The sequence below is a fragment of the Lactuca serriola genome, chromosome 2 (genome assembly GCF_051521515.1).
Source record: "Lactuca serriola cultivar US96UC23 chromosome 2, Lser_US96UC23_V15, whole genome shotgun sequence".
In the NCBI taxonomy this organism is placed as follows: Eukaryota; Viridiplantae; Streptophyta; class Magnoliopsida; order Asterales; family Asteraceae; genus Lactuca; species Lactuca serriola.
In genome coordinates this window covers 168,693,222-168,706,517 of record NC_136409.1, presented here as the reverse complement: position 1 = coordinate 168,706,517, position 13,296 = coordinate 168,693,222, and the positions used below count along the sequence as shown (strand labels likewise).

Here is a 13,296-nt window from a genome sequence, read left to right as displayed (position 1 = left end):
TTACAAATTGCCTATATGATTATGATATGTAATTATTTACATGTACATAAATCTTTTCTCGATTTTGGGCCATATGAGAGGTTTTGTATTGCTTTTAGTCATGTAACAATTAATATTGTGTTTGACGCGCCATAACTAACCGATAAGTCAAAAAGTAGGGTTTTAGATCGACCTTGTAAGGGTCTTCATTAGTTGTACAAATCAAATTTCTAAACTACAATATCATCTCTTGAAAGGGTGACTATATGTTTTTTGCAGATTTGTAAGTGAGTTCGAACTGTTAGATCGACCTTCATTTATTTGATATATAAATCGAGCTTCTAAACCACAAGAACATCTCCTAAATCGGTCAATTGGTTGAAAATGCAATAAAATTGTAAATAAAATGACATAATTGAAGGAAAAAAAAAACAAAATCGATATTTTATGATCATATAGTGACTTTTTTGCGTTTTGTCTTTATTTTTAATTATTTGCATTTAAATGACTAATTTATCTTTTATCCACCATCACTTTTTTTTTCCATTTTCTTGAAATATTGTATATAATTAATATCTTTAAATATTAAAATACAACTATATTTTATAGCCAGTATTCTATTTTAAAAGATGCTTACTAATATAAGAGGTTTAGTTGTTTGTTCACAACGAAATTCTAAACTTTTTAAATATAAAATTTATTTCTTTGATCAAAGATAATTGAAAAATGGCAAGAGGGAACAACTCATGTCGTTGGCATGTCTTATAATTTGTAACGAGCAATATTTGTTTATATAATTTAAGCTAAGACATGTATATTAAATAGGTTTATTAAAATTAAAAAATTTAATATTAATATATAAACATTAAATATTTTATAAAATAATACTTTTGCATAACAAAATGTAATCTTCTGAAACATTTATAAAAAAAATTAAATCCATTAAAACATTTATAAAATTTTATTATCAAATTAATATAATGATTCTTTTTCTTTATAGTATATGTTAGAATTTTATGGAATTTTATTTTAAATAAATAAAAATCCTCAAAAAATGAAAAATAAAAAATAAGAATTATAAACTTCTCACAAAATGATTTGTGTCAAAAAGGAAAATATGACATGTGATAAAAAAAAATTATTTATTAGATTAGATATACCATAAACAGTTTGCTATTTGCTTGATAAAATATGTTTAAAAATGTTAACTATAAGAATTTAAGCAAATCCTGTATTTCAAAAATTATGAGTGATGATGTGATATGTGAAAATTAGTCTTCAGTAAATGTAATATTTTGATACTAAAAAGACTATAAAATTCCCTATTGAACAAATATTACATATTACATTAAAAACAACTATTAATCTATTATATTAACTTTGAATTTTAATTTGGGTTATTCGATTGGGTTGCTAATCCAATAAATCCGAAATGCACAAAATCAAAACCAAACTATTTCAATTTCACGACAAACCAAAATCCAAACTATGGTTGGGTCCGCCCCTCGGTTGCTATCAACGTCCATGAGATACCGAGCGGAATCTGAATCTTATCACCACCATGCCTCGGGAGGCGGGCATCACTTATTTTATTTATCGATGAAGTTACACTTTGTACATCTTTGCTTCGGTCTAATCCATTGTAGGTCCTCCAACTTTTAAGATGAACTATAAGTCCTTATAAATGCAAAGAACAAAATCTTTCACACATTTTGCAAATAAGGGATGCATATGATTGTCTACCAACACATCATCTGTCATATAGAGTGCCCCTGAATCTTGAGTCATTTGTTTTGGAGAAATGAACATTTTTCTAGAAGAAATGAAAATAGGTAAAAAAAACAAAAAATAAATAAGACTCCCCATTATGATACAACTTGTAGGATTATTATAATAAAAATCATAATATTTCAATGTTATTTTTATAACATATTTTGGGAAATATTTTTTTTCTTTTGTTACAAAAGTATTGGTGATTTAATCGTTAAAGATATGCTAAATTAAATTTCATTAGATAAATGTAATATACCAACCTTTTAGGCTCCATCAATTCCTTAGTTTTATTGTTACAATTTTGTAACTCTTTTAATGGCAAATTGGCATCATTGTGTTCAACAAGGAACATTTTTGACATTAACAACCTTATATATAATGTCAGATTTATAGGAGGTAACAAGTTACTGGTTTATTCTATATTTTTTTTACCATTTTAAATTTTAAGTTGAACCCCTTTCTTACCATCTTGTACATCTTGATGACCATCGTGTACAATCATTGGGGTTTACACTTTATACCATTAGGTATGTCATATGTTTTTCATTTGTGAGAAGATCCTATTTAGATATATTATGTGATTATTTTGGATCTCAGTTTATGAGACATGTATAATATGCTTTTATTAGGATTAATTTTTTCTGATTACCAACTGAATAGAACTAAAAAATATCAAATTATTATTTTCCCTCTTTTTCTTGTATTCTTTTCTTTCCAAAGTCAAGAACACAAAAGCACTTAAATCAAAACTATCTAATTTATAAGCAAACACTTTCATCTTAAATTTGAATAGATAGATGATGAGAGCAAGGGGCATAAAAAACTCCAAACCTAGGTGACGATCAAGTGCAAAATATGCAAGTTAAGGGACATGAAATGTCTCTAAGCCAAAATATAAGGGAGCTAATTGTAAATATCTAGTACAAACCGGTATACTTTAGCGTGATACGTGGCGCGTACGATAGCCAGCAACCAATAAAGAAACTGAACGATTCTTCTCGACTTTCTCCACAAGCCAGGGAGGCGAATGGAATCTTGTAAGCCGATCGTCGATTTCGTCTTCTTCGTTTCTTGTTGCACCTTCCGTTCCCTCCGCTTTAATTCCCTCCTTAAGGTACAACTCTTTCATGCTTACTGATTTATACATATTATTTATATACAGATACATGCCTGTAAGTTTGCATATATCAATTAGCAAATCATTTATGCTCACTTCTGGCACGAATCAAGTGTTTATGTTTATATTTTATGTTTGACTCTTGATTCCAATATGTAAGTATGTTGAAGATTTGAATTTCTGATAAATACTGTTATAGAAGCTGAAAACGTATGGCTTTGTGTTTGAATTATACAGTTTGGGAATTTACTAGGGGTTCAACTATAGTATCTGCGAATGAATTTCTCGATTGTGTATTTTCATTGCTCGATTAGGCGTACATATTATCTGTATAGATTCGATGCACGTTTTACATAATAATCAGGTAGTTCTGCACGTGTTACTCAACGGAGTGCAAAATTATCAATAAAATGTTGAAATTCAAAGCGCTGAGAATGAAATTAGAGTAAAGTTGTTGACAGGCGATGAAATTTTAATTATAAATTGTGTTTGGTGGCCAGATACTGAGGAAATTATCAGATTTAGGTCTATTTTTGTGTTCGTAACTGTTCTTGATTCATCTGAATTGCTACTAATTTTAAATTCGTTTGTTTGATGGTTGATTGAATAGATAAGCTTGAAGCTATAGGGATCTTTTGATGTTGCGATGCCTACGTTCACAACAATAGCTTTACATAGCTTAATAGAACCAAAAGCTTCAAAATCCATGGCAGCCGGGAAAAATGGAAGTGATTCAAAACAGGGGAACCAAGTCAATGACACTGATAAACAACCAGATTCAAACAACAGCACAGAAACCAAAGAAAGAAAGCATCACTGGACACAGATTTCACCTGCTCTGTATGCTACCCCTGACCCAACTCCACTCCCTTTAATTCCAGATTCTCCATCATCTTTCACTCCATCACCATATATAGTTAACCACAAGGGACGTGGGCCCCGTCTTCTCAAAACATTCTCTGAGAAAGATGCTGCTCTACTTGATGCAAAAACGAGTGAGACCATTGATGAGAAGATCAATGGCACAGATGATATTGATATCAGTAATGATCCAGCAGTTGAACAGGATAATTCAATTTCAAACCCTAACTTGGAACAAGACAACGAGACAGATGATTTCTTCGACCCTCAAGATTCATTGAGTGTTAGAAGCAGCACAGATGGAGTCAACACTTCAGCTTCTGAGTTTTATGATGCTTGGGAAGGTAACTTTCCTTACATTTACACCATAAATTTTGTTGATAAGAAACATGAATCTGATTTTTTTTTTCTTTCTTTCAGAATTGTCATCTGAGATTGGATCACAGTCTTCTCGAAGCGACTTTGAGACCGAGTTACGTGAAATGAAACTGAGTTTGCTAGTGGAAATGGAGAAAAGGAAACAAGCAGAAGAAAAAATAAATGACATGAAAAACCAATGGGGGAGAATACGCGAACAATTATCTCTTGTTGGATTGAATCTCACCAATTTGGAAGAAGACCAATCAGCAGATGATTTATCCAATCAGGTTCATGTAATCCGATTTGTTTCCGATTCCATCGGTAGGGGAATCGGTAAAGCCGAAGTTGAAGCTGAAATGGAATTACTTTTAGATTCCAAGAACTTTGAGATTGCTAGGTTGTTGGACAGATTAAAGTACTATGAAGCTGTTAATCGTGAAATGTCTCAAAGGAATCAAGAATCTATGGGTAAGTAATTTTTAATTTTGTTTTATCTTTTTTTGAAAATGATTTTAAGATTTGTGTTATGTTGTGTAGAAACAATGCGGAGTGTTAGGCAAAGAAGGAAGAGAAGACAAAAGTGGATTTGGGGTTCGATTGTTGCTGTGGTTACAGTTGGAAGTGCTGCTTTGGTGTGGTCAAATGTTTCGATTGAAAAAGGTTCGATTTCTACAGACTCTGATTCTTCTCGTAAGTGATGAGAATAGTATAGGCTATAGAAGCTATGAAATGTGAAGAAATCATCGATGTGAATAACGATGTGAATACATATAGTTTTGTTTTAGAATAAGTACAGGGTTTACGGTTTATGGTTTACATATGAGTTTGTGCCCTTGGGCTTCTACATATATCATGCTCTATATAAACATGCAATACTTGATTCAGTTATGTGGAGTTTTTTAGTTTAATCAGTTTGACAATCAGTTGTCAGTTGGGTATTGCAAATTAATAACCAAATTATCATGTTGTCACTATGAGTTTTATGTAGAAAAGTTACTTACCCATGTTAAAAAGATAAGGGTTTTAAGTAGAAAATTTTCATTATTTTGGAATTTTTTTTGATAAAGTCTTAAATTTTTTTTAACAGAAAAATCTCAATTATTCAACTTTTTGCCTAAATTAACGAAAAAGTCTTTTTTAACAGGTCGTATGATTTTCTCAAAATAATATGGCTTTTCTGTTAAACAAAAAAATTAAAACTTTATATAAATTTTCCAAAAATAATGGGACTTTTCTGCATAAAACCTAAAAGATAGTTACTGTGATGTTTGATTTTTTATTTGTTGTTATCAGTTGCATGGTAAGATTCCTTTCGATAATCGATACAAATAATGGTTAGCATTTTCAGTTTGAGTGAATAATTATTCAATAATTTATAGATTTGGATGTTTCGAAACTTGCTTGCAACCACTAATCATAATAAACATGCCCTCTCAAAAGGAAATGCTTAGAAAGTAGAAACCATGTTAAGCGGTTGTCATGCAAAACATACAAAACATCTGATTTAGAAGAAAGTTTGGACATGCTACATCATGTAATTCCTTGTCAACATGAGTGTCTTGACAATATTGCTATTTGGCAAAAATAAATGTGCAAGGGCGTGCTTCCCCAAACATGCATTATAATAGATTGACCTCTAATGCCATTTGCACCTTATCACGGAACAAAAAAATGTATCGATAACGAAGCTCATTAAGGTTTTTTCTTGACATAATACAGCGTTGGCATGCTAAACCTCGTAATAACGAATGTAATCCTAATATATTTTACAATGAGATTTTATGATAAAATCACATGTTACACATAGATGGTGCTTTGAATGAGAATGCTCAAGTGTAGACCTTGAAAGTAATACCCCGATCGAGAACATCATAGTTGAAGTACATGATTATATGAAGGATATTGTCAATTTACAAAATACGACTTGCACCCTTTGGAAATCGAAATGTTCTAGTATAACTTATGGTTGCGATATAATGATAGTGATCACTAAGATCTACACATTGTTACCATTTCATTAATTTTTCATGTCGATGATGTATCTCTCTGGATATGGAATGGAAATGGTACATTCTCTTCCAACTTTGAATACAAAACACTCAATCAAATGATAGTCATTAAATCTCAAGTACTAACGCCAGAAAATGCGTTGCATTTTATGTTTTTGTAATCAAATTGTAATTTAGATTTCATAGTCTCAAGAGTATCATAGTGTTTACTTTTTATGTAATCGAGTTTTATGTTTATATTATCGAAAGAAAGCATAAACAACACAAATAAATATTAAAAACTAAGATGGTATCGGATAATAAAAAGCACTTTACATATGATACTTTTACATTAAACCCTAGTTTTTAAGTGCACTAATTGTACATTTTTGTCCGATTGGTATTTATTTAATTATACTTAAAGTATCATGCCTTACCATTTCACTAGGGTTTAATGTAAAATGTGCCCCCATTAAAGCATTTTACATATGACACTTTTCCACTTACCAACAGAATACAAGAATCTCATATTCGATCCTTATTCCCTATAATCCTTAAACCTTTCTCCCTCAACATATTTCAAAATCTTTTCGAAAGAATGATATCACATTTCGAAACACAAATTTTCCAGCATAAAGAAAACACAAAATGAGTATCCAGTTTGCACATACACATACGACTCAAGTAAAAATTCGAATTAAAGGTGAAAAAAAAACAAGACGTGCATATATAGAGTGATAAAGTGCAACATCCAGTCAAGGTATAAATCAACTTTTTATGTATTAACTTTAAATTGGGTGGCCACGGCGTGGTGGAGCATCACCACGACGTGGCAGAACGTTTTAGAATCGCGGGACTTAAATGACCCGCCATGATGTGGTCTTGGGGCGCCATGAAGTGGTAGGTGTTTTAGTGTAAACCCTAATTTCGGGCTTTGGACCATATATAAAGAACATTAAGCTAGGGTTTCAACATCTATCTTCCTCTCAACCTCAGAAACTCTAACCCCATCCTCCATTGAAGTTGTGAGTTCATTCTTGGTGCTTTTTGGTGATTTTTTAAGAAGAAAGAAGCTCTTGGTGTGGTGGTTACTTAGCAAGCATATTTTGATTTTGTCCCCTTTTTCCATCTTTTGATGGATTAAAGTAGTGAGATCTCATAAATTTTGCAACTTTATGAATCTTCAGGTCAAATAGAGCATTTTGTGTCTTGGATCTGAATTATTATTGAGTTTTGATGTCTTGCATGGAGTTTGGTCTTTAAACTCAAATTTTTAACCTAAAATGGAAAGGGGATGCATTGAACATGCAAGACCATAAAGCTACGATTTTTAAGGCCTATTAGGAGTATGAAATCTTTCTAGAAACTAGAAACTTTGGATGTGCAACTCTAAGGATTGGGTGCTTAATGAGAGTCTTGATGTATTAAGTTACTATTAGTGGTTATAGTTGGGAATCTGACTTATTGAAGGGTTTTGAGGGATAAAGTTTGAAACTTTATCCATCAAGATCATGGGGAGGACCAGATCTAAGCTTTGGAGCTTTTGTGGTTAAAGGGAAATGATGTAACACCTGGTATGTTTTCTTCAGTATATGTATTTTTCTATGGGACTCGACGAGTTGGAGGATCAACTCGTCAAGTAGGGACGTGGTTGCGGACATTTTAAGTGACCGACTCGACGAGTCGGGAGACTGACTCGGCGAGTAGGTGCTGCATAAGTGAAACCCTAAATCTGAGGGTTTGCACCCTATATAAACAACTTAACTCAACCTCCCTTGTCCCTAACACTCTCTTAAAAGCTTCATATCGAACCTTAGCTGTTTGTGTGTGAGTTAAGGCCATTTTGGTGTTCTTGTGTGGATTGAAGAGCTTGGAAGGAAGAAAGGAGCTTGGAAATCGATTCGGGGCTTGTAGATCCGGAGATCTTATTTCATTTTCAGCAGCTTCAAAGTATAATGCCCCTGTCTTGACTCATCTATGTGTTTATTCATCTTTAACTTGGAATCTCTATGGATTTCTAAGTCATTTTTCGGATTTGGAAGTGTTGAGTGAGTTTTGACTTCAGATCTGGGCCTTAAGAGGGGTCTCATGGCATAAAGGTGCCAACTTTAGGGCCATGAGAGCCCTATGCACATTGCAGGACACTTTATATGTATTTTTGAGCTAAAAACCCCATGCATGTGCATCAAGTTTGGAACTTTACGTATAAAATGGACATTAGGAGGCCAGATCTATGGTTTTGGTGTGTTAGACCTCATTTAAATCGACTGTATGGAATTGGTCAAGGTTGGACTCGACGATTTGTTCTTGGCACTCGACGAGTCGGTGACCATTGTGCACCAAACCCTTTCTGTGAATGGGTAGGTGTTAGGAAGGAAGTCCCTTGCGGGTTTAGACACGAAAAGGGACCTGGAAGCCATGGGACTCGGCGAGTGGTATGAGCAGACTTGGCGAGTCCATAGCAATCTCCCAATCTTTGAAGATGGACTCGACGAGTTGTTCATACAACTCGGCGAGTCATAGACTGGACAAGTTCCTAAGATGGAGATGAACTCGACGAGTTCAAGAAGGAACTCGACGAGTCGGATGAAGATGGTCCCGATGTTATGATTGAAGGAGAACCCGTCGAGTTTTTGCTAGACTCGACGAGTGGAGTCGGGGGGTTTGTGTGGGATTAGAGAAGCATGGACTCGACGAGTTGGTAGGGCAACTCGGCGAGTCAGGTCAACTGAATGTTGACTTTGACCAATGTTGACTTTGGCTGAACTTGGATTGACCCTGTTTAGGGTTGTATGTGATGTGTGTTGACTTGAAGGTTGTCGTGTATGTATCGAGGAGTCATAGGGAGTCGAGTTATGCGCCAAGGATAGTTCAGACATTGCACGACATTGAGGTGAGTTACCTTCCAGTAGGGGTGGTTCTAAGGCCACAATGCTGACCCACCAAAAAGGGGTATTTAAAAGATAATGGTCTTTGTGATAATTATCTTGGTCTATGTGATGGTTATGAGGTTTATCTGGATGGTATGTAATGTGTATGGTAGGGATTAGTTTCCCTGGCAGTGGTCCTTAGGACCCAAGGGTAGGTACACTACCTGGATATGCCTGACTGTATGCTTATATCTGTTGATTGTATGCTAGTGGTAGGGGGTGAAATAGTCCCCAGTTACGGTTGAAAGATACCGATGTTGATTACCGGTTGAAAGATACCGATGATGGTTACCAGTTGAAAGATACCGATGAAGGTTACCAGTTAAAAGATACCGACGATATTGTATGGTATGTGATATGATGGGGGAACTCACTAAGCTTTGTGCTTACAGTTTTGGTTTTGGTTTCAGGTACCTCTTCGTCGAAGGGGAAGGAGTCGGCGGTGTAGCAGCGCATCAAACACACACGCATGTTTCCACAAGAAGTTTTTGGGACTGTACTTTGATTTTCAATACTTATGATGTTATGGTTTGAAATACAACATTATGATTTTGTAATGGAATGTTTTATCGACAATGTTTTGGTAAAATGTTTATTAAATGCGTTAATTCAAAAATGAAATTTTTGACCTTGAAAATTGGGTCGTTACAAATGACCTGATGGCTTAAGTTGCCCAGACCCATCACCACGACGTGGTTCAGACTGCCACGACATGGCGACTGGGTCGATACCCGCGTGTTTTGTCGGTTTGTAGCCACGATGTGGCGACCAGCTAGGTTGACTTCTTTTATTTTTTACCTTGATCATGATTTGACCAAGTTTGACCTAAGGGTATTTTGGGTATTCTGAGCTGTGGACTGATATTTGGTCACTGTTTGTTGCAAAGGTGATCGGTAAAGTTTATATTCAGAGCAACATGTTGATTAGCTACCTTTTCAGACTGGGAGGTGAGTTTTTTAACCAGGAGGTTGTAGACCTAATATCTGTTTAGTTATATGTTTTGTGTGGTGGTACTTTAGGGGAACTCATTAAGTTTTGGCTTACAGTTTCACTTTATAGTTTCAGGTACTTCAGATGATTGGGGAAAAACAAATGCATGATCGTGCACATCCTTCTGGCTTTATGATTTTGGATTTTGGGGATACTCTGATTTTGATTATTACTCTTGAAAACAATGTTTTGTAAACATTTATGGTCTCTGGATTGGTTTTGAAAAATTAAAAATTGTATCCTGACTTTTGGGATGTTACACAAAAAGACCGTTTAAATCCCGATAGTTCTCTGCAACCTATTTCGTTGACAATGATTGTATAAAGTGCAACCTACTCCACCGATGATGGATGTATAAAGGGCCTGTTCAGGCTTTGATTGTTTCTGAATTCATCATGTGGCAGAACAACAAATGATATCAACTTTTATGGGTTGATTGCATTGGTTGTTTTGTATATTTCGAAAAAAAAGGTTAGTGTTATTACTTCCAAACTCTGGAATGGGACATTCTATATATCTTGGTTATTTACTTATTTTATATTTTTCGGAAAAAATGTTAGTATTATTAATTCTCTTATTTACATGGGTTAATTTAGTTAATTTTCTGAAACAAAATAATACAAAAAAAAAGGTTCGAACGTCGTCGTTTATTGAAAGAATTAGAAGGAATCAACAGAAGGGAAAGAAGAAGATAAGCAGTGGGAGAGACCGCTCTGGAACGAGGAAACAATGGGGATAATGATTCCTTCCCACAATTCATAAACCCATACAAAATCCCCACTAATGGAGCTTGCCCTTCAAACCATATCCCCAGCTCTTCCCAACACCCACTTCCTCCTATCTCTCCACCTATCTCCTCTCTCCGCCTTCCCCTACAATCTCCGCCGTCAATTTCAATTCCACGCTTTCTCCTCTTCCAGCGTTGCTTCTCCGTCGAAGCAATTGCTGTTTTCTCACGGTGGAAACAGGTTCGAACAGGAACAAGTGGAAACAGACGAAGAGGAGGAGGATGGTTACGGAACGCCTGCGATTCTGTCGTTGAGCTCGAAGCCAGATAGGAACATGGCGATGCTAGACGATTATGAGATGGAGGAGCTTGGTTATCTTGCTGACCCTAACCATCGCAGTGGTCAGTATCCTTAAAATGTTTTTCATAATTGTATTGCTTCAATTTAGAAATTGATGATGATGATGGTAGGTAATCATCGATGATTGTGTACAACCGAGCTTAGTTTTTTCCTCAATAAAGCTCACAATTTCCCAAATACTGTATAAAAACAAACGATTCACACATTTATGTATAATTCACAGGATATATAGCTGTTGTAGGCAAGCCAAATGTTGGAAAAAGTACACTTTCAAATCAGATGATTGGGCAAAAACTCTCCATTGTTACAGATAAGCCTCAAACAACAAGACATCGAATCCTTGGTATATGTTCTGCCCCAGAGTATCAGGTTTGATTCTATTCTATTTCCACTTCAATTGTTCATCAAGTTGTTTCTCTCATCATCTCATGCTTTAACGGATTTCATTTCAGATGATATTATATGATACACCTGGTGTTATCGAGAAGAAGATGCACAAATTAGACACAATGATGATGAAAAATGTCCGTAGTGCTGCCATTAATGCAGACTGTGTATTGGTAGTTGTTGATGCATGCAAAACACCCCAAAATGTAAATTCAGATTCCTAAAAGAAAGATTTCACATGTCAAACTTTTATATCCTTTGATTAACATTTGTGTTTGTTGCTTTTGCATTTAGATCAATGAAATGTTGCAAGAAGGAGTAGGAGAGCTTAAAGAAAATGTGCCTGTGTTACTGGTTTTAAACAAGAGAGATCTCATTAAACCTGGTGAAATGGCAAAGAAACTTGAGGTAAGAAATGTATTTTTAAATTTTCAAATCATATGTTTTTTAATACTTATAATAATTATATTTTTCAGTGGTATGAGAAATCTACTGATGTAGATGAAGTGATACCTGTGAGTGCCAAATATGGTCATGGAATTGATGATGTAAAGGATTGGATACTATCCAAACTTCCATTGGGACCCGCATATTATCCCAAGGCATGTTACTAATAATAATTATTATCTATTTATCTTTCACACTTTTAATTATTAATTGTATTTGAAGAATTAATCTTTGTGTTTATGCAGGATATAACAAGTGAGCATCCAGAAAGATTCTTCATAGGTGAAATTGTTAGAGAAAAGATCTTTATGCAATTCAGAAATGAAGTTCCTTATGCATGTCAAGTAAATTTGCACCACTTTAAACTAAGAATTATATAATTACAAGAATTTTTTTTTCTTTTTTTATATATAATATGAGATTATATCTATTTGTTTGGCAGGTGAATGTAATAAATTACCAAACTAGACCTAATGCAAAAGACTTCATTCAAGTTGAAATAGTTGTTGAGAAAAACACCCAAAAAATCATCCTCATTGGGAAGGCATGTGACCTTTTTTATGAATATTTCTTTTGCAAAATATTACATTTATTTGTATTAATCTTTTTTTTTAATGATTTAACCAGGATGGAAAGGCTCTAAAGCTTCTAGCAACAGCTTCTAGACTTGACATTGAAGATTTCTTGCAAAAAAAAGTTTTTTTGGAGGTATTATTTCAATAAAAAATTTAAATTTGATTTGTTTATTGTATCATGTCAACAAATGATTTTTTTGTTCAAGGTTTTTATTTAGTTTGTTGGGAAAAAAAAAACAAGATTTTGGATTTTGAAATGAATGGTTGTGATGAAAACAGGTGGAAGTGAAGGTGAAAGAGAATTGGAGACAAGATGAAGGGCTTTTGAGGTATTATGGATATGGGGGAAAAATTCAAGCTTTGTGATTGTAAACATGACATGAAACTATTGTTGTAATGAAGATAGAAAATTTTGATCATTAAGATGTAGGAAAATGATAGTATGGGCAAATATGTCTTTTTGATTTCCTTCTTCCTGTGCTTGTAACTTGTAAGTGTAACTCATTATTGCAAAATTTGTTAGGATGGTAAAATCACTCGCAGTATTGTTTTCTAAGTGTAATGTTCTCATAAGAAAAAATTGAATGTATGATTTCACAATTTAGTAAAAGTTTTAGAGTACAATATCTTAATTAAAAAAATGCGGCCTTTTAGTAAAATTTTCCACCTTTTTGTTAAATCAGCAAACTATATACAAATAGGTGATTGTCTTTTGATTTTTGCCGATTTCATAAAATTGAAACCATAAACGTGAAAAACTGAAATATAAAGATATGCAATATGCTAATATCTTTTTCCCTG

The 13,296-nt window shown here is 34.0% G+C and overlaps 2 protein-coding genes across 4 annotated transcripts; both read left to right on the top strand.

The window, feature by feature from the left end:
* Nucleotides 1-2,707: 2,707 nt before the first annotated feature.
* LOC145087345 (uncharacterized) lies at nucleotides 2,708-5,010 on the top strand. Of its 3 annotated transcripts, none has more exons than XM_079025290.1 (4): nucleotides 2,708-2,866; nucleotides 3,480-4,074; nucleotides 4,151-4,558; nucleotides 4,628-5,010. In XM_079025290.1, exons 2-4 carry the CDS (start codon nucleotides 3,516-3,518, stop codon nucleotides 4,786-4,788), a joined length of 1,128 nt encoding a protein of 375 aa, XP_078881416.1. In that variant the 5' UTR covers nucleotides 2,708-2,866; nucleotides 3,480-3,515; the 3' UTR covers nucleotides 4,789-5,010. The 3 variants fall into 3 exon arrangements, with proteins under 3 accessions (XP_078881416.1, XP_078881417.1, XP_078881419.1); XM_079025291.1 differs by lacking the exon at nucleotides 2,708-2,866 and adding an exon at nucleotides 2,910-3,024; XM_079025293.1 differs by lacking the exon at nucleotides 2,708-2,866 and adding an exon at nucleotides 3,272-3,394.
* A 5,655-nt stretch (nucleotides 5,011-10,665) lies between these two features.
* Nucleotides 10,666-13,051, top strand: LOC145087344 (GTP-binding protein Era-like protein). The gene is made up of 9 exons (XM_079025289.1): nucleotides 10,666-11,127; nucleotides 11,310-11,455; nucleotides 11,539-11,679; nucleotides 11,768-11,881; nucleotides 11,950-12,075; nucleotides 12,166-12,264; nucleotides 12,363-12,464; nucleotides 12,548-12,628; nucleotides 12,775-13,051. The coding sequence occupies exons 1-9, from the start codon at nucleotides 10,782-10,784 to the stop codon at nucleotides 12,859-12,861; spliced, it is 1,242 nt and encodes a 413-aa protein (XP_078881415.1). The 5' UTR covers nucleotides 10,666-10,781; the 3' UTR covers nucleotides 12,862-13,051.
* The last annotated feature ends 245 nt before the right edge of the window (nucleotides 13,052-13,296 follow it).